Genomic DNA, 25771 nt, shown 5'->3' with positions numbered 1-25771 from the left:
AGCCTAAACCCTAAAAATGAAAAACTTAACCAAATTTGAAATGGTCCGACTCAAAATCAACTAATAATAAATTTGAATGACTCGAAACTGAAATTACTTCAGCTTAAAATAATTCAACTCAAACCTACCAATCGGCCAAATTGCCAGTTCTTATTACAACCTTTCAATTCTCAGAACCATCAAAGTACTAAATATAAAAGGGGAGGCACTATTATTACAAAGTTAGAGACTAGATCAAAATAACCAATTATGCTTCTCCTTTTCTAATAGCGACTTCCCACCTAACCTTCCAACTTCCACTTCTGAGGGGAACGCGTCGAGAATATAAGGATGGAAAGTATAAGCCGGCCTTATCATACTACTACCAAACAATAGGGTTCCTTTAAAACAAAAGCCAAGTATTCTACATGCATCTCTCTCAGCCAAAAAAAAGAATAGGAAAAAGGACAACTCGCTAGAAACTTTTTCCACTTCCTCAAATTTAACCCATCACCTTGTTAAGTAGAACAGCATCCTTTTTTAGTGTTGCCTGATGCATCTGATACATTAATGGTGGTTCCTTGGCTCGGAAGCGCAATACTAGCAGCTGCTTCCTGGGTTGCCATCCCCTTTTGCTTATGATATGGTAGATCTCATTCAATACGGAATGGAATGCCTTCTCGATGTTTGCTGCTTCCAGTGCCGACGTCTCGAGAAATTAAAGACCTTCCCTCTCAGCCAGAGCATGACCATCCTCCTCCGAGACTGCTCTGAGATGATTCAAGTCGGATTTTGTTTCCGGCCATCATGATTACAATGTTAGAGTCTGCATGGTCCCTCAACTCGCGCAGCCACCTTTGAGCATTATCAAAGGTTTGCCTCTTAGTTATGTCGTAGACAAGAAGAGCACCAACAACTCCCCTGTAATAAGCACTAGTAATAGCTCAATATCTCTCTCGGCCAGCCGTATCCCAAATCTGAGCCTTAACAGTCTTTCCCTCCACCTAGATCATGAAAATTGATAGAAATTAGTTGCATAATACAAACAAAACCAACAGTTTACCAAATTGCATAATCATGGGCACTAACCAACAATATTAAAAATTACTTTGGATTAAAGGTTTGAAAATATGGGATCATATTAAGGGGTCCTAGCAACTCTACTATGACAAGCCAACAAATAACAGTTTGGTCTTTTTCAGAACCAAATCAATTATGTCATAGGTCCATAAGAAACAACAATATACTCCATATCATTAACATTAGAATCAAACATCATAAAAAGCTTGGATAAATAATAATAACTCAGTTTTCAATTCAGTATGCTTTGAACATTTCATAACATGTAGAAATTGTTACTAAAAATTAGACTGAATAATTCGTATATTCATATCATGTTTCTGAACTCAACTACAATGTTAAAGCACCTTTGACAATCATAACTATTCGATTGTCTTTTTTTTCTTGCCTAGCTACATCGTCTTCAAAACGAACTTCAAAATTTAAAATCATTGAGCAAGAAAAGGCGATCGGATTTCTCATGTCACATTACTGAGATGACTCTTTGAGATACCAATTAGGCAACTAAGTAGCATAAAGTTCACGGTCAGCTTAATCATGCAAAGTTCCGCTAAAGCAAATTAGATCATAATCATTTCTAACACACTAAAATATCAAGAAGATAATTTATCACTCAAAATTCAAGAACTTCGAGAACAACTAATTTTCAGCAGGAAAAAGTAAACATACACGAAGACGAATCAAAGATTGAGTTGATTGAAACTATGATAAAACCTGGAGGGTTCTAGTAGCGAACTCGACGCCAATTGTTGATTTAGATTCCAAACAGAACTCGTTTCTGGTGAACCTAGATAGAATATTCGACTTTCCAACTCCAGAATCGCCGATCAACATGATCTTGAAGAGGTAATCGTACTCGTGATCTACTCTATGCGCCATTCCACTTCTCTCTCAAACCTGCAAGATCCCAAAAAAAGAAGAAAAGAAATCAATCAATCTGAAAAGGGAAAATAAGATAATATGGGGCAAAACTTTCGAGATAATATTCTGAAAAAAATTAATTCACGAGATAAAGCACTCCCAAGATTAATTGCTCAAATAAGGTGAAATCCACAGTGTTGGCAGTAGGTCGCCATGCCTTCCAGGCGACCTACTAGGTCGCCATATTTTCCCGGCGAACTACAAGAGATTGTATGTGCCATGCACGTCCCAACACGCTGGGCATCCGAGGCCATCCGACCGAGGCCATCCGAGAGCATCCGAGGTCATCCAAGAGCATCCGAGGCCATCCGACCGAGGCCATCTGAACGAGCTATGCGAGGGCATCCGAGGGCAACCGAGCGAGCTATGCGAGGGAATCCGAGGGAAGCCGAACGAGGGTAGGTCGCCCGGAGTGCATGGCGACCTACAAGGTCGCCCGGAGGGCATGGCGACCTATGTGTTGGGACGTGCATGTGCCATGCAACACGTTCATTCTCACGTTCATTCTCTCTGTTTGATCAATGGTAGGTCGCCCGGAGTGTATGGTGACCTACAAGGTCGCCCGGAGTGCATGGCGACCTACGACCAACACTGTAGATTTCACCTTATTTGAGCAATTAATTTTGGGAGTGCATTAGCTCGTGAATTAATTTATTTCAGAACATTATCTCGAAAGTTTTGCCCTCGGAATGGATAGTTTAGGATAAATTCTACTGAAAGTTAAAAGAAAAAGGGAATTAAGTAAAAAGGAAGAGTTAAGAGAATGTTTAAGGTAAGACAGAATTAATATATAGTAACTAAATTTGTTATCAAAAATATTAATATTTTTTAAAATTTTTAGTAAATTGTTATTTAAAATATTTTTTATTGGAATTATTAATATTGGGTATTATTTAAAATATTATATTTTACTAAAAATTAAATAGTAAAATTAATATTTTCTATAAAAAGTAATATTTTAAATAAGATTTTACCGTTAATATTAAAAAAATATTAATATTTTTTAAAATTTTTAGTAAATTGTTATTTTAAATATTTTTTTATTGGAATTATTAATATTGAGTATTATTTAAAATATTATATTTTACTAAAAATTAAATAGTAAAATTAATATTTTCGATAAAAAGTAATATTTTAAATAAGATTTTACCGTTAATATTTATTAATATTTTTATAATTATTTTATTTAGTTATATATTAAGTTACTGTACTACAGAACTACCGATAATTATGGAATGAAAAGAAATGGGAAAACGATGACCAATGGAGAGACGGTGGAAAAGGGGGCCTTTGATTTTGATATTTGAAACGGCCGAAAGATTTAATTTATAGATACGAGTTTTGGCTTTTTGGCGAGGGAACGAAGTATAACGGTGCCGTTTAAGAGGGAGTTGGAAAATTGACAAATCGGGAAATGTACAAATATGAATAGAATCAGGCTGCGACAGTGGATGAATGAACTCACAGAATGTACTACGCTACAAACATCATTAGTCAATGCATTTTTCAACTTGTTTCTTTTCTGGTAACTGTAATAAAAAGTTGCAATTGTAACACTATATTTCTCAACTTTTTGAAATTATCTAAAAATGGTTCTTAAATTACACAAAATAATTAAACAATTCCATGCATGAGATAATAACTCAACCGAACTCTAATTTTAAAAATTATGATTCAATAACTTCCTAAAATAAAATGACATCTCAATTAAGTCTTTATATAGATAATAAACGTTACAGAAATGGCATAACAATTTTCCATTGATAGTTGAATATAGTGTAGGGATAAAAGACAAATGGACTATATAGTGTAGGGATAAAAGACAAATGGACTATATAGTGTAGGGATAAAAGAAGAATATATATATCATGGGAAGCAATCATTCGGAAGCAATGAGCCACGGCCACCATCGTTAATTTGTGCTCCCAATCATGGGATTGTAGACTTAAGAATACATAAAAATACACAGAAATTGGCGGAAAATCTCGATCCAACCCTAGCTTTCAATTTTGTTTTTCAATGTCATCCACTTAGACTGCAAGGTGCAATTCAAAAGGCTGAGATTCCAGTGCCTTTTTTTTTCACGGACAAGATTCATGCAGAGATCTCTTCGTGTTACAGCAATTGTGGGAACTTCATCGGCTATAAGAGAGGCGGATAAAGCAATGGGAGTGGTGAACCATGGCCGATGAAGTGAAGCTATTCGGCATGTGGGCTAGCCCTTATAGCCGAAGGGTTGAATTGGCCTTGAAACTTAAGGGAATACCATATGAATACATTGAAGAAGATTTGTCCAACAAGAGTTCTTTGCTTCTAAAGTATAATCCAGTTCATCAAAAGATCCCAGTCCTTGTTCATAATGGGAAGTCAATACCGGAATCATTAGTAATTCTAGAGTATATCGATGAAACATGGAGAAACAATCCGGTTCTTCTGCCTCGGGATCCTTACAAGAGATCCATAGCTCGGTTCTGGGCTAAGTTCATAGACGAAAAGGTATAATCAGACTGACTTAAAACCTTTTGTTATGTCACCTTCAGTTATGCATGTAAACCATTCGAGTTTGTCGGTCTGATTTTCGAGTCGGCCCACTTCGGGTTTGAGTCATTTTCTTGTTTGCAGATTTTGATCACCACAAGGAAGGTTAGTTTTACAACGGGGAAGGAACAAGATCAGGCCATGGAAGAGCTATCTGAGCAGCTTAAGTTGCTAGAGAATGAACTCAAAGGGAAGCCTTATTTTGCAGGCGAGGCTATTGGATACCTTGATATTGTTGTTGCCAATTTCCTGGTGTTCTGGTTTAGAAACCTGCAAGAGGCTTTGGGAATCAACATGTTCACAAAAGAGAGATTCCCAATCATATTTGAATGGATCGAAAAGGTGGTTGCAATAGATGTTGTCGAGGTATGCCGGATCCCGAAAGAGAGACATCTTGTTTATATCCGGACTCGACTCGAAGCCATAAAGTCTGCTTCCAAGTAAAGCCTTTAGAATGAACCTATATGCTTTCTATTATGGTATGTGTTCTGCTTGTTGAAGAGAATAAGAGTTTTCTTTTGTTGAAGTGCAAAGGGTATGTACCTTTGGCCGTTGCAACAGCAGATGAGCAAACAAAGTGATGAAAAAACTATTTGCCGATCAACATATTTGAAGCTAAATGTTTTGAAAAAAGTTTCATGTGTTCAGAACAAAGCAAAATACATGCATACATACAGCAGTTACACAAATGTATGCCACTTTCGAATTAACAGTGAATTGATGGTTGTGTAGATCAAGTATAAACATATATGCAGACGGTGGCAGCTTCAAAAAATCTATACCATTCAAACAGTTGCGCAAATTATTTCGGTTCGAGTTAGACTAATTTGAATTGTTGACTTTCTTCTTTTCAGAAAGAGAAAAAAAAATAATTGTTGACTTTGTTATAGCATTGGCGACGAACGGCCTTCCTCCCTTTCCAAACCGAGACGACGCTCAACCTTGGTTCTTTTTGTGTTTTTTAGTGTTTTCCCTTGTTGTTTGCTCGAAGACTTTGGTTTTGCTGTTTGGTTTTTTTTTTTTTTTTTGCTTTGTCGAATATTGCTTCGTTTTTTACCTTGATTTTTTGTTTATGTTTCTTCTTGGTTGCTCTTATATTTGTTGTGTCATTCCTCTGTGGTTGCTGTGGTATTTATATAGCCCCCGGTCGGGGTTGTTTTTGATCATTTTAGGGTTGTTTCCCCTGTTTCCCGATTTACTCGGGCTTTGTGGCTGTTGTTGTTTGCCGAGAGTTTTAGGGATGGTTCAGTCTCGAATCATTCTTGATTTTGTTGGTATTTGAGTGTTTGAGATCCCGAAGATTTAGGTCGGTTGGTCACCGAAAACTGGCCCGGATTCTTGGGTGAATGCTTCTTGTGCGTGGTTCTCATGCACCCTCTCGTGCGGCACCAATGCTAGGTCCAAACCCTGGCTTCCTTCGATCTGGGTCGTTGATCCTTGTCCTGATCTAACGATTGTGATGTGTGCGACGCCCTTCTTTGATATGAAACCATAGTTTGATTCGGGTTGGGTCAGACCCTCTCCACCTAACCGGGTTTGCTGGGTCAGGCTACCCGATTAGGCTTCGTAGTACCCTAACTCGACTTGGACCTTTGGACTCCTTTCATTGGACCGGACTTGGACCTAAAGCAATAAGTAAATAAAAAATGAATATAATAATAATAATAATAATAAACTTAATATATTTAAAAAACTATATAAAATATTATATTTTCAAAATCATATAATATGTTTTCAAAATTATATAACAATATGTTTTTAAAAACTATACTATATATTTTCAAAAATTATATATTATATGTTTTTAAAAACCGTTTTAAGAAAACTATATGTTACGTGTTTTTAAAAATACGTTTTCAATGTATAGTATATGACATTTTTAGTGATAGTTGATATGTATATGAAATTAAAAATATATTACCAATGAGTATTGACTCAAGTGGTTGGAATTCATGAATTTGAGCTTGTAAGTCCAAGTTTAAATCTTACCATCGTGGGTAATTTATAAGTTTATATGTAAATCTCAATTGGGTTTTAGGTATACTTTAGCCTTGGACTGAGAGACTCACCCTTGACCTAAATTTTGTTGTACAAAAAAAAGAGATTAAAAAATATTGACTTTATTAATTCGACTATATGAATATGATTAATTAATTTTTATGTCTATATGTAGCGTACGAGGGGTCCGGAGGCATCTATATACATTTCGTACACTATAGGTAAATTTGAGACATCTTTGCCATGACATTACTTGGCAAACGCGTTTCGAAGCCGAATCGAAGGCTCTCAACTCTTTGTATCGGTTTGGGGACGTGATAACATTTGTTTTAGAGGGCGCGAGGTATCTCAACGTCATTCAGTCAGGTAGAGGAGACTATTCAATCTGTGATAGTGTATTGCGATGGGCGGAGGTATCTCTACACATATCAAACTGTGCATGTAGAGTTGAGACATCTTTACCTTGACGTTATCGGGCAAAGGCATCTCGACCTCTCGAACTGTTTTTATGGTCGTAAACCTAAATAAAGGTAACTCAACACCATGTGATGTTAAGAATCTTAAGTCCAAGTCTCATTATTTGTAAATCTAATGCTTAGATTGTCAATTTAAACTTATTTATTTATTTAAGTTCTACACTGTTCCCGAAGGTGGGTCTTATCCAAATATATTTTCCATTCTAAACTGAAGCTTGAGGCAGAAATTGAAGTTGAGTTGGTTTAGGGAAAGAAGTAATTATGTAGGTGGGAAATAAGCAATTTGTGTGGAAATGGTTGAAGGATTTATGCAAAAGAAACAAAGGTTTTCGATAGCATATCAAAATCATCGTATGCAAAAGTTGAAGTTTGATTTTCCAAAACCCTTTTCTTGTTCCAATCATTTTGCAATCACAGCTAACCCCATTGCCCCAACTAACTCACTCCATTCATTCTCACCTAATCCATGTATCCCTTCCTTTTTGGTTGACCAACTGCTCAACCTTATATAAATAAATTATTCCTCAAATCCGAGTAAACAAAAACAAAAGTCCATCATTAAAAACTATTTTCTCTCTCTTTTTATTATAAAAATAATTTTAATTTAATTAATTTATAGGATTGAATTATTAGACCAGTCCAATTTTTATTTAAACGATCGGATGAATTGATCCAATCATATATTTAAGTACATAAACACCAAATTTTTTTTGTACCTCGTTCAACAACTCGATTTAATTTTGTTATGGTTTAACTTGGAATACTACTCGCTAACAAATGGCAGTTGTGTTTGCAATTTAACGTTGTTGGAACAAACTGTACCGTCAGAATTTATTACACTTCTTATAATTTATAATAGACAAAAAAAATACTAAACAAAATCAATTATAACCTAATTTAGAGGGATGAGGTATTAGTAGGGATGAGCATGGGTCGGGTTCGGGTCAACCATATCTGACCAAAAAATTTTACATCTTTCACTCGTCCTAACCCAACCCGACCCGATTTTTTTGAGATAAAATTCGAACCCGATCCGACTTAACCCGACCCGAAATAATAATAAAAAATTTATTTTTGTTAGAAACGGTGATTTAATTGAAAAAATATATATATAGAGAGATATTATTGTAATTATTCCTAAATATATAAGGTAAAATTATATTTTTTCTAGGTCAGGCCGGGTCGGATATTTTCCACCTTAACCCGAATCTGACCCGAAGCAATTTTTTTAAAAAATCCGACCCGATCGGACCGGAACTCGTTTGGTTTGGGTCCCATTCCCATCCGTAGGTATTAGATCTTTTATATGAAATGAGAAATTCAAATTTGATGTCATAAATAAAAAGATTAATTCAAAGGACGTCTCATAATAATTTTTTTATATTATTTCATCTGAATTAATTGATTAGTAAATTAAATAATGATTGTTAAGAATTTTTCCTTGGACTAGGTTACAATCCTTACTCTTTACTAAGTTTCTTGTTTATCTTTATACTAAAAGTTTTGGGTTAATTATATTTTTGACCTTTTAATTTTTTAAAAACATACATTAATTTTATTTTTTATTTCTTTTAACAACAATTATTTATTTATTATAGAATTAAATTAATTAACAGAAAAATAACATTTGTTAACCTCATGTCATTTGTTTTTTATTTTTCAATCACGACATAATTATTTTTATTTTATACAAAATAAAATAAAAATATATAATATTTAAAAAGGAAAAAGGACAAAAAATTATATGAATTTAGTAGATCTATTATTATTTTTGTTGGATAAATTTAATTTAAAAAAATTAAAATTCAAAAATAAAAATAAGTAAATGTTGAAATTACTTTTTTTTCCCTTTCAATCCAAGGGTCAAAAAGTGGTACTAATATATAAAACCCAGTTGGCCTATTCCTCAATTGGATTCCGTATAACATCAGCTTGCAAGTCCCACAGGAATCTCTCCCTCTGTCTCTCTCGTTGTCAATTTATTTAATGTTTTCCTTTGAGTGTTGAGGCAATAATTGTCCACCCAGCATCTTCCTTAATAACTAATCCCTCTCCGCTTCCTTCTTCCACTTTCAGGCCTTACAACTTTTTACTTATTTTTCTCCTTTATTATGGCTGTTGACCTACACGACCCTGCCTTATTCACCCTTTCTTCTCAAGATCATCACTTTGAGGCCCTGCAAAGCAACAACAGCAATAAACGGTACTTATTTGCCTCATCTGAGTCTGGCTCAGAGCTGAGTTCACCCACTGGTTCCGATCACCTCAATTCCACCATCACGGAGAGCAGTGAAGAGGAAGAAGACTGTCTTATTGCCGAGCTCACTCGCCAGATGGCTCAGTTCATGTTGCGAGATGAAGATAAACATGAAAAGGTAACAAACATTCGATTTTCTCTTCTGGTTTCTTGTTTTTTTTTTTCTTATTTAAAAGAAAAAACTGATTTTTTTTTGTCATTTGTTTTTCAGTCATATGGTTCTCCTATGGTTGAAAAAAATGAAGAAACAGCAGCATATGGCCATGGGTTTCAATCAAAACAAGCACTTATAGATGAACAAATAAGAGCTATCAAGCAGGTAAGCATGGATCTTCCTTTTTTCTTTTCTTTTTTGAACAAATAATTGTAGTAATTTTACTTGTAATAATTTTACAATTTTACAAGCTGAAACAAGAGCAACCAATGAAGCAGAAAGAACAAAAGCCGAAGACCAAGCATCATCAAAGCAAAGGGAAAGTCCTTGGAGGGTTTAACAATGGCTATCACTCTAATACTCTGTGGTATACTCTACATCAGCAGCAGCTACATCAACAACAAAGCAAGAAACAAACCGGTTCCGATTTGAGGGCGGTTTTCTTTACCGGCTCCGTCTCGAAAAACGGTTCTTCAGGAACCGGCGTGTTCTTGCCTCGTGCAACTGGCGGAACTTCTTGCAACTCACGCAAGAAACAAGGTTAGAAACAAGTACATTCCTTTCAATAAAAAAAATCTTAAGAGTAATTGAAATGTTACTTTTATGTTAATTATGGGGTCGCTTTAACATTTAGACAGAGTTTGGTCGGATTAGTTGGGGGATAGTTAAGTGCTCAGTAGACTGTTAATTATGCCAAACTATCGCATGGTATTTTCTATTATTGTTCACCTAATATAATTTTGCTTATAAAAGATAGACTACTTTGGTACTAGAGTACCAAATTAGATCTCCAAGATTTCAAGAATGTGAACCGGAATCTTCCCGGGTCCCTAGTTCATATGTCAAAAATACATTTTATCTTATTGATTCGAATAATTTGAAACTTTTAATTTTATCTCATATCGGAATTTGTTTTGATTAGGGTGTGCTACTGTGTTGATTCCCGCGAGAGTAGTTCAGGCTCTAAAGCTCCACTTTGAGAAAACAAGGGTTCCATCAAGATTCAATACTACAGATTTTAACAGTAAGAAATGAAATTTCGTATTTATCTTTTGACATGTTAGTTTAACAACTTGTTCATTATCCCATGCAGATGGTTCCGACATCATGAATTCGCCACAAAAGGGTCGGTCCGGGGCGACGGTGCCGCGTACAAGCCACCATGAAGAAGTGAGTCTACCTCAAGAATGGACTTATTAAGGAAGCCTTTGTGTGGATTGTGTTTGGTTTGTAATTGATGAATGGAAGGGAACAAAACAAATTTCCGGGAAGGAATAAAGAGGAAGGAAACAAAAGGACAGATAAGATATGGTGGTAAAATGGATATAGGGAATCTAGAGAGAATAGACACGTGTAAAATAAAATGTGTAGGTAGTCTTCGTATACCTTCCTCTACCATTGTTAGCTGCAGATTTGGCTTTTACTCCTTTTTGTAAAATACTTTTAATAAAAATCAGCTATCAGCACTATAAGAATTTAATTTTGTTTTCATGTCCATCTTTATTTTCATTTTATATATAAGCTTTTGTCACAACAATTATTGATGGAATTATTAAATATTTATATATAAATTTTATTTTAAAAATAAAAGTAATTTAATAGCTTGTAGCTAAATTAATGATCAATTAATTCGTGAAAATAAACTTAATCAAAATTTTAGTTTTTAGTATATTATTTATCTTTGTACGTCATGATTGTGACGAACAGATTTTGAGATACAATGAGAACTCGATTGATATTTCATAGGCAGAAAAGTATTTGATTTTACCATAGAAGCTAAACAGATTTATAGGGAAATAATCATATGACATGCACTAACTACTATTTTGTTACCTCTTTTACGCATTTAATTTTATGCATGAATCAATTATCTTAATAGTTAAAATAATTATTATTATTTATTGTCAAATAATTAAAAATATTTAAAATATATACTATTTATAATCAATTTAGTTTAATTTAAAAAAAATTCAAATGCAGTTACGGATAAGTATTTTATCACAATTTGACTGATTTTAAGTTGATCTAATTTTATAAAACTTAATTTTTTTATAATAAAGATCGAGTTTAAATCATATTAGTTTTTTTTAAAAGATAAGATTAAATCGAATTTGATTATTTTAGAAGATCCAATTAGCATTTTCATGAAGTCAGAAGATTCAGTCGTAAATTCAAATTCGAATTTAAGAATTATCTTTACTTTTAGGATTTAATTCAAACAATTTTCTTGGACTATCTTTTTTATAATTTCTTAGAATTATCTGTAGCATTATTAGGATTTTTAGGAAGCTATAAATACCCCCTGGGGTAAGCTTCAAATATATCTCGAATTTTCTGAACTTCTTCTTTGTTCTTGCTTTCTTCATTTATAAAGTTTTTATTTTTCTAGTTTTTATTTATTTATTTTTTAAAATGCTAAATATGATTTCTATCATACTTAGCTAATTTTCTCATAAGCCAAAGGTTGAAGCAATGACTCAATTCCGATCGTGAGAATTGAAAAGCACTCAATATTCTTTGGGTTATATTTTAAGTTTTTTGGAATCAAAGATCGGTAATCGACCATCCTTTTATAATAAAAAACATTTTCTTTTCAAAAATTACATGTTGGATCAATTGTGTTTTCAATTAAAAGTTGGGAGGAAGGATCAACTTGTATCAGATTCGATTCTTAATGGGCTACTATAATCCAAGTCGGATTTTTCCAAAGCTTTTTAACTGAGTTGGCGCTAGTAACGATTGTCGTGATTAGTCCACATAAGGACGAATAATCAAAGATTGGTTTGGATTGTCGGTTCATTTGAGAGAAAGCAAGTTACAGGGGTTAGGCCTTGTAAACTGTAACCAGCATGAATCCGAAGCAAAAATCTCATTCAATGATCGACAAAATTTTGAGGCAAAGCGAAAGCCTAAGGTTGATTTTTATTATTTGAATCTCAATTTAAATTTACTTTCGTTTAATTTTTACTTCATTTTATTTTAGAAACAAAACCCCATTTTACTTTTACTTGCAATTTTCACCCAGTTCATAAGCAAAGACTACTTCATCAACAATCTCCACAGTCCTGACCCTTACTCTCTATATACTATTTTTTATTTTATTTTTATTGAGATTAAGGAATATTTATTTGACATCTAAACGATGCGTTGTTAAATTGTTGCATTTGCCGGGGACTACGACAAATTACTGGTTAATTTGTTTTTGTTTTTATGACCAAGTGAAACCTGGGCACATTAAAAGAAGTTGACCCAGAGATCGAAGCACGAGCTAGAAGAATTCATGGATAAACACTTTGAGATAAAAGAAGAAGGTGACAAGAACAATCAAATCCCGAAGAATCTGATGCTACCTTCTATTCAGATCCGATGCACTCGATCGAATCATCATAAGCCAAATCATATGCCCAATCTGAAGAATCCATACCTGACGCCACACTTAACATTGATCACGTGCAACCACCAGAATTGATGGTCGATCAGACGATTCGGGAGTTGGCCACAACACTCGTTGTTCAACAACTCCTTTGCATCGCCTTTCCTTAAGACGAAACTCTGTTCTACTCATAATGGGGCTCATACATCTTCTTCCTACCTTCCACGGGCTTCCCAGTGAGAGTCCGTACAAACATATCATAGAATTCCACTTGGTCTGTTCAAGCATGAAACCACAAGAAGTTCCCGACGAACAAATTAAGTTAAGAGCTTTTTAATTTTCTTTAGCTGGCATAGCTAAAGAGTTGCTATTCTATTTACCGTCGAATTTTGTTAGCACTCAGAATGATTTAACTCAAAATTTTCTTGAGATGTTTTTCCCAGCAATAAAGGCAAGCGAGTTGAGAATAAACATTATGGGAATGTGACAAAAAGACGGGGAATCACTCTACGATTATTGGTAGTAATTTAAAAAACTTTGTGCAAGTTGTGTGCAACATGGATTAACCGAGCAAGCATTTTTTTAGTACTTCTACGAAGGGCTTTCTCTCTTAGAGATGAAAATGGTCGATGCATCCAGTGGAGGAGCTCTCATCAATATGATGCTAAACGTAGCAAGTGAATTAATTTCGACAATAGTGACGAATTCATAACAGTTTTCAAGTGAACCCAGCCGATAGGTTCACGAGATAAGCTCTATTTCGCTTGAAACTAAAATTGATAAATTAACTGACATAATTAATTATCTTGTTGCAGGAAAATGGAGCAACAAGACTATGTAGTATATGCATAATGCCCGATCACACGACGAATTGTTGCCCGATCACATGACGAATTGTTGCCCGATGCTACAAGAAGAGGCGAACACTCAATTTAATGTCGTGGGTAACTTCCTAGGACCTCTCTAAAGGCCTTAAAATTCACACGACTATACGTATAATCCAGGGTAGAGAGACCATCAAAACTCCAGTTACATGCAAAACCCTAGGTTGAATCAAGCCTATCAACCAAGGCCACCTCCATAACAACCATATCAGCCGTAAAAGACATCACCCAAATCTATAGTTGAGTGGCTATTTATTTCTCAAGAAAAGTTCCAGACTCGAACTGAGGTGTACTTACAAGAAATAGACAAGAAAATCATCTATTAGCCCAAACATTGGGGTGACTAAAGTCACAAGGCAAGTTTTTTTTGTAAACTGAGTTAAACCTGAAGGAAATATGAGCACAATCAACCTTTGAAGCAGTACATTTATTGCACAACCTATACCAGATGGGGTAGACGCACAATCCCAGAGAAATAAAGAAGAGTCAAAATTCTGGAAGAAAGATGAAGCAATTGGTGCAAACTCCTAGAGAGAAAGAAGAGTTGACACAGAATCGCGAAGGAAAAATAATAACCAATTGCAAGACAATTCTGTGCATCTCCCTAGCTGTCTTACCATCTTTTCCCTCAAGATTGGTGAAAAGAGTCAAACAAGATGAGGAGAAAGAAATCTTGGATGTAGTCCATAAAGTAGAAGTCAACATACCACAAATCAACATACCACTCCTTGAAATAATCTGAAAGATTTTGAGGTATGACCGATTCTTTAAAGAACTCTGCACAACAAAAAGAAGGCTGACTAGGCACGAGAAAGTTAATTTGGGAGAGCACGTTTCAATCGTACTCCAACAAAAGCTTCAGTCGAAGTTGAAGGACCAAGGTATGTTCATCGTTCCTTGTAAAATCGGTAAGGTTGGAATAAAGCGAGTAATGTGTGATTTGGACGCCTATATTAATGTTAAGTCGTTAACCATCTATAATTTAATTTCGATTAAGCCCTTGAAGGATACTAGAGTTACGATATAATTAGCATATCGCTCAATAATTTATCCTGAAGGACTTTTGAAGAATGTCTTAGTAAAGGTAAATAAACTCATATTTTCGGTGAAATTCTATATCAATTATATGGAAAACGACTGGAAAAATAATGCTTATGAAATTATCCTTGTGCACCCATTCCTTAGTACGACACATACAAAAATCAACGTAAAAAGTGGAATTCTTACGATGCAATTTGATGGTGAGGTCGTGAAATTCGACGTATACAAAGCAATGTGACATCCTGATAATGTCGCTAGTTTAAATTTTGTCGATATTATTGACCCTACAATTGATGAATTTATGGAATCTAACTTTGTTGATGATTTATGTAGGGAATTGGAGGAATACAAAGAAGAAATCAAAGAGTTTGAAATTTTTTCTATTTATTCCAATTCACGTTTAATTCCTTAAAATTCTAAATTTTACCTTCTGTTTTGTAGGCTCCTCAAATTGAATTAAAGCAGTTTCCAGAACACTTGAAGTATGCATTCTTGGGTGAAAACGAGACTTTACCTTTGATAATTTCGAATAAATTATGAAAATAAGAAGATGAGGCCCTTGTGACAATGTTGTGCACGCACAAAGAGGTCATAGGGTGGACGATCACCGACATTAAGAGTCTTAGTCCCTAGACTTGTATGCATAAAATAAAAAATCAAAGAATGGGCTAAGCCGTCGCGAGAAGGTCAACACAAATTAAATCCACTGATGATGGAATTTGTGAAAAATATATAAAAGTTTTTTGATGTCGGCATTTTTTACCTGATTTTTTATAGTAATTGGGTAAGTTCAGTCCATGTTGTCCCAAAAAAAATCAGAGTTACCGTAATTAAGAACTTGAAAGATAAGTTAATTCCAACTAGAGTTTAGAATGGATGACGAGTCTGTATCGATTATAGGAAGTTTAACTGCTTAACTCAAAAAGATCAATTTCCTCTTCCCTTTATATATCAAAATGATAGAAAGATTAGCTGATAAAACTCACTACTATTGTCTTGATGGATTTTCAGGTTTCTTCCAAATCTTGGTTGCACCAGAATACTAATAAAATATGACTTTCACATGCCCATTTGGAACATTTGCTTACCGACTGATGCCTTTAAGACTCTATAATGCACCTGTCATATTTCAAAGATGCATGCTGAACATCTTCTCGAATTACATTGAGAAATGCACCAAGGTCTTCATAGACGATTTCACAGTATACGGTAACTCTTTCGACAAATATCTTCTCAATTTAACTAATGTTCTAAAATGATGGCCAGAGTTTTATTTGGTTTTGAATTATGAAAAATGTTATTTTATGGTTGGTAAGAGGTTAATCCTAGGCCATATCATTTTTTTGATGGAATTACGGTCGATAAAGCCAAGACCGATATTATAAACTCACTCCCTTACCGCACAACGGTAAGGGAAGTACGATCTTTTCTTGGTCATGCAGGATTCTACCACATGTTTATTAAAGATTTTTTGAAGATAGCGAGACCATTATACATTACTTAAAAAATTGCAAGTCTTTGACTTTAATTCGGAGTGCAAGGAGTCATTCAATATCTTTAAAGATAAGCTTATATCGGCTTTGATTGTACAATTGCCAAATTGGGACTACCCATTTGAGATCATGTGTGATGCATCAGACACAAATGTTGGCACTATTCTTGGTCAAAATATAGATAAAGTGCCGAATGTTATAGCCTATGCATATTGGACATTGGACTTGACGTAGAAAAATTATTCTACGAACGAAAAAGAATTATTTGCTATAATCTTTGCTTTAGAAAAATTTAAATCGTATTTTCTTGGGACTAAAATTATTGTTTTTTATGATCATGAAACATTAAGGTATTTGATGAGCAAGAAGGAAGTGAATCCGAGAGTTATCTGATGGATCTTGCTTCTTCAAGAATTCAATTTGGAGATCAAGGATAATAAGGGATGTAAGAACTTAGTATGTAAACCCCAAAAATTTAGATAATAACTAAAATGTAAATTTTGAAAGTTTAATGGTTAAATTAGAAAACTGGGAAAAGTTTAAGGAATTAAGTGGTAATTTTTCCAAAAAGAATGTTATTTCATAAATGGATTTATTTAGTGACCAAATTATAAATTTGGTAAAGTTTGGTGACCAAAGTATAAACTTTGAAAAGTTTAGGGACCAAAATGTAATTTTAAAAGTTACAAATGGGTCACGAAAATAATAAAATAAAAATATTATTTTCACATTTTTAAAATGTTGGAAAATAATATTTAATGGTTTAATTCCATGTTTAATTTGAACCGTTGGATTAAAGTGACTGAATTGTAATTTTTGGAAATTTCAAGGGCGAAACGGTAAAGTGAAAAACTATTTTGTTCATCTTTGACTAATGGCAGAAGATAATGTTGATGTCTCATGATTTGGAAGATGATAAGGATAAGTATCTAGGTTTTATGGTAATTATGAAGTTTCGTTAAGGGTATATTGGTATTTTCCCAAGTTAATGAATTAAATATTAATTTAAAGGATGATAAGCATGATATCAATCTAAAATATCATGCCAAGATGTTCATCTTCTTCAGAAAAGGACGTGAGATAGCTTGGAGGTAAGGGAAAAATATTTATTTTCCATTTTTGAGTTAATTCATTTGGAATTCGAGTTATGCCGTGAAATAGGAAAAGTGATCTACGTGAAAAATGCTATCATTTGGCACCAATATTACTTTCTAATCTTGCTGGATTTCAAAGATCCCAAATTATACAATTTGTTTCATATAAGGGATCATGAAATTGATGATGAATCTTGATGTTTTTGAGGTTGTAGATTCATATTCAAGTTTGTATGATGATTAGAACATGTTCAATCTTCCTAGAAATAATTCTATAAAATTCGGCCAAATTATAAGATGGAGAACTTTGTGTTATGATGATAGTTGATTAGGGATTTGATTGTAGAGATGTTAAAAGGTTGATTGAAAGTTGATTTCATGCTTGAATCGAATCAAAATCGAGCAAAATCATGAAAACATAGTTTTAAAAGATAAAGTATTCGATAATGATGTACTTGAGTGAGAAAAATTATGTAAAAATTATATAAGGTCTGGAAATGATATAAGAAGTATTCTACAGGCCTTAGAAAATTTGGGGACCATTTGGTAATTTTTGAAAAGTTAGGGGACCAATTTGGTAATTTTAGAAAAGTTATGAATGTTTGTATAATTATTTAATAGTTGATGTATTATGCTGGAAAATGTTGTTTTGGAATTGAAATGAGTGTTTAGATGTGAAATATGACTATTTTGGAAGTTTGAAAAGATTAGTGATTTAAGTACAACAATTGCATAGTTAGGGTACTTAAATATAATTGTACCTTTGTAAAAGCATTTGAATGGTAACAATTTCATTGCTGGAATTTTTGGTATTAATAATTTAAGTCATAAAATGGTTAAGGATCATTTTGTGTAAATTGGAAAAGTTGGTTCCAATGTTAAGGAATTATTAAGTGTTAAGTATGTTGATAGAAAATGAGTTTCAAGTATATTATGAAGTTATTTTGGGATATGTTTATGTTTGTACAATACTAACATATGTATCATTATGAATTTGTGATTTATACAGATTGTGATTGATTTGCGATTGAAACAAGTAAAATATAAAGGGTTTTATTGTGGAACATAGTGCGACACATATTTTGGAATTTATAAAGTGTCAAGGTGAGTGCAATACATGCATGACATTATACATGGATGTTTTATACATCATCAGGAAGACTTGCGACAAGTCTACCTTGTTTATATCAGCATGATAATATGTCATTTTTATAACTTCGATATGACATTGATATGTCATAGTGTAAAATTATAATGCATTGATCATGAATAATGTGATATTTTACCATGAATATTATTTCGGGTATGAACTACCCAATGTTAAATATTGATAATATACTTTGCCATGGATGGATCAAATAAAATAGACCATATGCCCAAGTAAGTCATTGAGGGACAAGGTATTGTTGGCATGCCATAGAGTCCAGCAGCAGGTTGCATATTCGGGAATACACTAAAGGATACCTAGTGTATATGGTGGGCACGACCTTATGTGTCATACTCGGGTTAGCACTACGGTGCTTATATTTGACTCGTGTACCCAAGGTCCTCAGGGTGTTATATTGGGCTATTGTCTATGGATTATGGTTTATTGCTTAATAAATGGTAACTATGGAAATAAGCTTACGAGCATATGGGATAAATGGTAAGTATATTGGTAAAATAAGCTTACGAGCTTATGGGATAAATGGTAAAAATATAAATAAGAAATTTTATATTATTTTGATCATGGTAAAATATTGGATATGCAGGTAACATGATTTTATGGCATTTTGATTTTGACATTGAAATTCATGCATGAGTTGTATTGCACTGTTTATTATTTTAAATTGCCTCACTAAGTATATACTTAGCGTGTGATGATTTTCACGCATAGGTGAAAAGCCAAGAATAGAGTAAAGAGTACAGGGCACTCCAAGCATCCAAGAATACACTAAAATATCAATAAGACATCCTAAGATGGGATTTTGACTTAGATAGTGACATGTAATTATTAATATTCTATTTGCTTTGTTGAACAAATTTGGAAACAAAATTGTAACTTTATAGTGGTGAAAGGTTAAGTTTTTATGAGTTTTATATATTTTGCTGAAATTACTGTAGCATTAATGTAGCAGTGCATCAATACACATTTTAAATTCGATGTTTTTGTGCATCGGTGCACTGTTCACGTTACTATAGCAGTGCATCGGTACATTGTTCACAGTACTATTCATAAAAATAAAATCTTTTGCCCTAAATTTATTATAACGAAACATGATTCATATGATATGATATTTTTATAATATCATTTACCATTTTAAGAAAATAAAATTTTAAATTACTTTTGATTTAAAAAATGGTTTAAGAAATTCAGGTGACATCTATAATCTGTATAAGTATAATTATACGGGTTATGGGTGTTACATAATAGCCGATTACCTTTGTCCTATACCCCTCTCTACGTCTGATATGCTAATTCAGGAAGAATTTCTCGAAGAAAATATGATGTTGGCGAATAAAATAACTCCATGGTTCGCTGATATGGTAAATTATTTGACCAAGGTAAATTACTGTTAGATTTACCAAGAGCAGAAATTAATCAGATAAAAAGGGAATCTCAATTTTATATTTGGGACGATCTTTACCTTTGGAAGCACTACTCTGACCAAGTAATGCGACAATGTATCGTTGAAGATTAGGTAAATTCAATTTTAAATTTTTGTCATTCATATTCTTGTGGCGGTTATTTTGGATCGAAGCAAATTGCTCATAAAATCTTGGAATGTGGTTTTTTTGGCCTACTATTTTTTTGTGACACTTACTTATTTTGTAAAACCTGCGATAGATGTCAACGTGTAGGTAATTTAGGCCGAAGGAACGAAATTCGATTAACATATGTGAAATTTTTTATGTATGGGGAATCGATTAAATGAGTCCCTTTACCTCTTCATTTGGAAACACATATGTTATTCTTACGGTAGATTATGTTTCTAAATGTGTAGAAAGTAAAGCTACCCAAAATAATAATGCAAGAACAACTGTTAACTTCTTGAAATTTTTTATTTTTTTAGGTTTGGTACACCCTGGGCAATTATTAGCGATCGAGAAACTCACTTCATCAAATCGGATAATTGAGGCGCTAATGAAGAAATTTGGAGTAACCCAAAGAATTGCGATAGCTTACCATCCGCAAACAAATGGGCAAGCAAAAGTATCAAATCGTGAAATCAAGACAATTCTTAAGAAGATCGTCAAACCAGATCAGAAAGGTTTAAGTCTTAAACTTCCTGATGCACTATGGGCGTACCAAACCACTAACAAAGGTCCCATTAGAATGTCTCCATACCGCCTTGTCTCCGGTAATCCATTCCATTTGTAGGTTAAATTGGAGCATCGAGCTTATTGGGTGGGTAAACAATTCCATGACCACGTGATTTCTTTTAAATCATTTGATGTCGAGCAAAATGTTTTGCTATTTAATTCTAAACTTAAATTTTTTGCAGGTAATCTTAAATTGAAGTGGCTCAAACCATACACGGTGATTTAATTATTTCCTCATGGTGCAGTTGAAGTCGTATCATGACAACACTCCAATTGGTTTAGTCGAAGGAATTAAATTGGAGGAACATGTGATTTAAAAAAAAGGTCATCGAGCTAACGACGTTAAAAATAGCTCTTAATGGGAGGTAACCCATTTTTAATTTTTCTTAGTTTATTTCGATTTTTAATTTTTAATTTTTATTCTTGATTCTTGATTTCATGTTTTTATCAATTTTAATTTTTAATTTTCATTTTGTAGGTCCCCTGTTGTTCCTAGTCGAATTTGAATAAGATTAATAGCACGAAATTGATCGAACAAGATGAAAATCCTTCCCCGCAGCTGATAACTCCATAAAAAGGCTATATTTAGGGTATTTTCACTTAAGTTATTGGCTATCTTAAAGCACATATAGGTTCACATAGATGCATTTAGGAGCATATAATTGTATGTACTGGTTTAGATTTGCCATGGCTATTACCTTGTGTGTGGTGATATTTTACGGGGAAGACTGTGTTTTACTGATGATGTGCAGGTTGATGAAGCAAAGGGTAAGCATACAGAATTTCGGCTGCATTTCTAGATGGTGAAAAAGGTGATTTTCCAAAGGAATTTGGGATTACTACTGTGTGCAAAAAAGACAAAATTGAAGAAGATATTTTTGTGGGAGCTGCTAGCTGTCTTGTAAATCACGTGTTATGTGTTGCTAACCATATTGGAGGAGACCAAAACCACCTTTGTACCCATTTCCATGTGAGAGGAATGTACCTTAGGGTACTATGGGAATTTTTGCACTAAAACCTAAGACATTCCCGTAGTACAAATAGAAAAGGCGGGCACTAAAATGTGGGAGAATTCTTTTAGGGAAAGAGTGAGCTATGCAAGAGGCAACTGAAAATTCTCAATTTTCTTTCCATTTTCATATTTGCAAGGTACCTCCATAGTCAAGCTCAAGGGAGTGGAGAGCTAGAAGTCTAATAGGATCTAGCATGCTAAGGTGCCGTTTGTGGTGGTCCGAAAAGCAACCGGTAGCGTGCTTTGGGAGTTTTCTCCACCCTTATGCTTCATTTTTCTTTCGATTACTTGGGTTATATGGAATGATTTATTCACTTGGATATTTCGAACCTCACCATAAACTAAACTTTATTTGATGTGGGTTTGTCATGGATGATTAAGCTTTTGTTTTAATGAATGATTTGAGGTTTTTATGTTCATTTTTTGTTTTGCACATTGTGTTAAATTACTTAGGATTGTAGGAGGCTTGAGAGTGTCTATTTTTTAATTACATTACTTAGTGTTCTAGATAAACTAGGTTAAATATCCTTAGTGTTCGAGAGAAACTATGGGAGGATTAACGTGAGCAATGAGTTTTACATAATAAATAGAGCCTAATCCAACTTTAGTGTTCGAGAGAAACTAAGGTAGGATTTCAATGAGTAATAAGAGTTGAGCTTATTCGATAGGTTATATGTTATTGCTCAGGCCGAGAGAATTTTCCGTGACATTTTTATCTGTCAGATCTAATGACTAGAGATAGCGTAAGGACACTTTTAGTAAACTCTGTCGAGCAAATAGATCATAGAAGCTTGAATCATTCTGAGAGGCAAGGCTTAAGATTCCTTGGTAACCTCACCATTCATTCCCATAGTAGCTTGTTGTGTGAAGATTATTAAGTCTTCTTACTTATTTTTGAATTCTCAACTCATTTTACATTAACATTTTCAGTTGTTTACATTTCAAATACATCTTCTATTGTCGCGATACTTCTATCTACCACATTGACATAACATTTCCACAATACCATTAAACCCCCTTCTGCACACATTCTATTTTGCCATTGCATTGTCATTTGTGCATACTACCACACTAACTATAATTAGATATTTTAGTATTCATGCTTTAACTTAACTTGCAATTTCCTCTGATCCTCGTGGGACCAATACTCACTTACTGTTTATTACTTGTGCAACTGTGTATACTTGCACATAATTTGCATCCAAATCATAGTACTCACAACACGCAATAGTAACAACAAAGTCAAACGACAACAACTCTCCCAGACCCTTCTCCTTAATTAAATGGTGCGTGTTAGCTTTCCCTATACCAAACCGGTGTATTATAGCAAAACCCTTAGTTAAAAACACACACAATTTTTTTCCTCCTTCCGCCCAACATCACCCTTCCCCCCAAAAATACTCCAACACATTTTTGTTTGTTAATCAAACTCTCTCAGTTGCCAAACTCCCCAATCTTGTCCTTTTTTGCGTGTGGATCCTACTTAGTCCCTATCTCATTTTTTCAATTTTAAGCACTATGCCTTCTCCAAATTATTATTTCCCAATCCCCACTTTCAATTAAATTATTTTTCTTTTTATAACCCCCTCTCCTTCACGTGCAAATTAAAAACCCAAAAAAACTCTTTTTCTCTTTTCTCACCCATTGCCGCTCGACCTTTCCCTTCTCTACCCTTCTTTTGCGCCGACCAACACTGTTACACCAATTTAACACCATTGCTCTAATCGATTACCCATATTCGTTTGTTCGATTGCCCTTGTTTCTTCTCTGGTCATCTCATTTTCCTCACAATAGTGACAACAAGAAATCAATCTGGCAACCCATCTCGACCGTCAGTTACTCTTGGTGGTAACCGTTGTTGTTTTGTTACACCACCCATCAATTAAATCCTGAGCAACTCTGATTCATTACTGCATCTACCGCCCGCTCGTGCCCTCGAACCCGCTGCTCAACATGGAGGTCGACATGTGTAGCAGCCACGCACACATTCTCCTACTCCGATTTGGATCACGCTCGCATGCTATCGTCTCATTCGGTCACATATTCTTCTATTGATTTCGTAGTGCAATCGCATGGTTCTGTAGGTCCATCTAGACTATAGTAAAATATTCCTTCATCATTGTCAAATCCCATATTTTATTCCATACCATCGGGATCCTTTTCTCAATCCATGTCGGATGTCGCTCATTCATTTTTTGCTCATTCGATAATTTTCGAACAATCCAAGGTAAATTCTGAACCTATTGAAATTGAGCCTTTACTAATATTGCATCATATGTTTGGTTATTCAGAAGATTTTAGGAGCGAATTTCCAGCTGAAACACCTCTATCTCCTATTTTCGTTCACGTCTCACCCTCTCCCCAATAATCTGGGCAGATCGCACACTTCATCGTCATTCACTGCAAGCTCGAGAGAAACCCCCATGCACGTTGATCACGTACCCGATCACGACTATTATTGTGAGCGTCATCGTCGTGGGTGCACCTATTCCATTCTGATTGAGGAGGTTCTCCATGGTTATTTAGACTTTGATAATGAGGAAGCTTGGCGATTCGATAACATCAAACACCGTAAGTTTCAGGTTTGCAAGTATAATTCCGAGCGCACTCTTGATACTTTACATTTACGAGACTATGATGTACTTCAATGAGATTGGTTGGACATTATACTCTCAAATTAGATGTAGTACATAATACAAGTTAGTTTTTAAAATTTATACTACATTTACAAGTTAGTTTTTGAATTTTATACTACATTTACTTTCTTGCCTCATCGTGTCGTTACTAATAAATCATCGGGCGTTATTTCTTTTTAGTTGCTTGGACAACATTTTACCATATATTTATCTGATTTTAATTTTTCCATGGGATTCATGACAGATGTCATGAATCGTGATTATTTGACTGCTTTACGTAAGATGTCCTAGGATTTTGACACAGATATGGCCTACAAGGCACTCAGATTGACCCATTCCACCTACAATGCTAAGACGACGAAGGGAGGACATATTTACGATCCTGATTTATGCTATATCCACTAGTTCTTAGCATATAATACTACTATGTCTTGTTTAAGTAAGGTCAAATTATTTTTCTTGTGGTGTATGCAAACCGGTACGAAGGTAAACTTGAGCTTTTGGTTCGCTCGCGCTTTCAAACGAGTTGTGCGTTCTGATCACCTATTAATTATTGGACCTTATATTACTCACATTGCATATCGTTTGGACATGATGTGACTTCTCACCAGCACCCCCGATGCAACACACATTGTTCCTCCTGACACCATTACCCCGTTGATTGTGTGTAAATATATTGTGTTGTGGCACGTAAATCTATGCAAGTATACACAATTAATACAAGTAATATAGTAGTGAGTGAGTATCGTCTCCATAGGGATTGTAGGGCTTTTAAAAGATGTTATAGTAAAAAAGTGTCACAAACTAAATCTAAGTATCTAAATGTAATGGTATAAACAAAGGAAAAATATGTTGTTGCAGATGGTATGAACAAGTGGAAAAATATGCTATGGAGAAAAATTTTAGTGAAGTGAAATGAACATGAATGTTGTGTCGTGGCAAGAAAATTATGTAAAAGTAAACAATAAAAAGTTGTTAAGGCAAGAAATTTCTAAACTTTGGAAATAGAATGAGAACCTCACATAATCAAGCTTTTAACGGAGTAATTGACTGGATTTGCTGCGGCGAGAAATTATTCTATGCCTAGAATGATCTAAGTACATTATGTCTATGATGCCCAAGCGGATTTACTAGAAGTGGTCCTAGGCTATCTCTGGTAAGAAACATGATAAACTATTGCCATGACAATACCTCTCAGCGTAAACTGTGGCCCTAGCCTATCAATTAAGTGTTATCTCTTTTAATCGTTTAAAAACCTCTCCTTATCTCTAAGGTTGATTAAAACCTCACTATCCCATATTAGTTCCCTTATTCATGTATATCTAACATAACTCTCTCGATATTAGGTATATACTTTTAGAAAAAAGGTTATCTCTCAATAGCTCTTATAAAGACTAAGAATTTTATGTCGTGGCATAAGAAAATCTCTCAAAAGCTCTTACATTGACACGACATAAAGTTAAAATAGTGAACAAAACAACATTAAACATAAATATACTTAATCATCCCTTAAACACAAAATAAACATCAGC

General features: G+C 34.2%; 2 protein-coding genes and 1 pseudogene across 2 annotated transcripts; 2 read left to right on the top strand and 1 right to left on the bottom strand.

Annotated features, from left to right (window-relative positions):
• Window positions 1-139: 139 nt before the first annotated feature.
• On the bottom strand, window positions 140-2015 carry LOC120124568 (annotated as a pseudogene).
• Window positions 2016-4089: 2074 nt separating this feature from the next.
• Window positions 4090-5069, top strand: LOC120124527 (glutathione S-transferase U7-like). Its single transcript, XM_039143187.1, has 2 exons — window positions 4090-4476; window positions 4603-5069. Exons 1-2 carry the CDS (start codon window positions 4162-4164, stop codon window positions 4960-4962), a joined length of 675 nt encoding a protein of 224 aa, XP_038999118.1. The 5' UTR covers window positions 4090-4161; the 3' UTR covers window positions 4963-5069.
• Window positions 5070-8920: 3851 nt separating this feature from the next.
• On the top strand, window positions 8921-10791 carry LOC120124526. Its single transcript, XM_039143186.1, has 5 exons — window positions 8921-9367; window positions 9461-9562; window positions 9643-9943; window positions 10326-10427; window positions 10497-10791. The coding sequence occupies exons 1-5, from the start codon at window positions 9104-9106 to the stop codon at window positions 10601-10603; spliced, it is 876 nt and encodes a 291-aa protein (XP_038999117.1). The 5' UTR covers window positions 8921-9103; the 3' UTR covers window positions 10604-10791.
• The last annotated feature ends 14980 nt before the right edge of the window (window positions 10792-25771 follow it).

The sequence above is a fragment of the Hibiscus syriacus genome, unplaced genomic scaffold, assembly GCF_006381635.1.
Source record: "Hibiscus syriacus cultivar Baekdansim isolate YM2019G1 unplaced genomic scaffold, ASM638163v2 tig00110419_pilon, whole genome shotgun sequence".
In the NCBI taxonomy this organism is placed as follows: Eukaryota; Viridiplantae; Streptophyta; class Magnoliopsida; order Malvales; family Malvaceae; genus Hibiscus; species Hibiscus syriacus.
The sequence above is the reverse complement of the archived record's forward strand: the minus strand, read 5'-3'. Positions and strand labels throughout refer to the sequence as shown.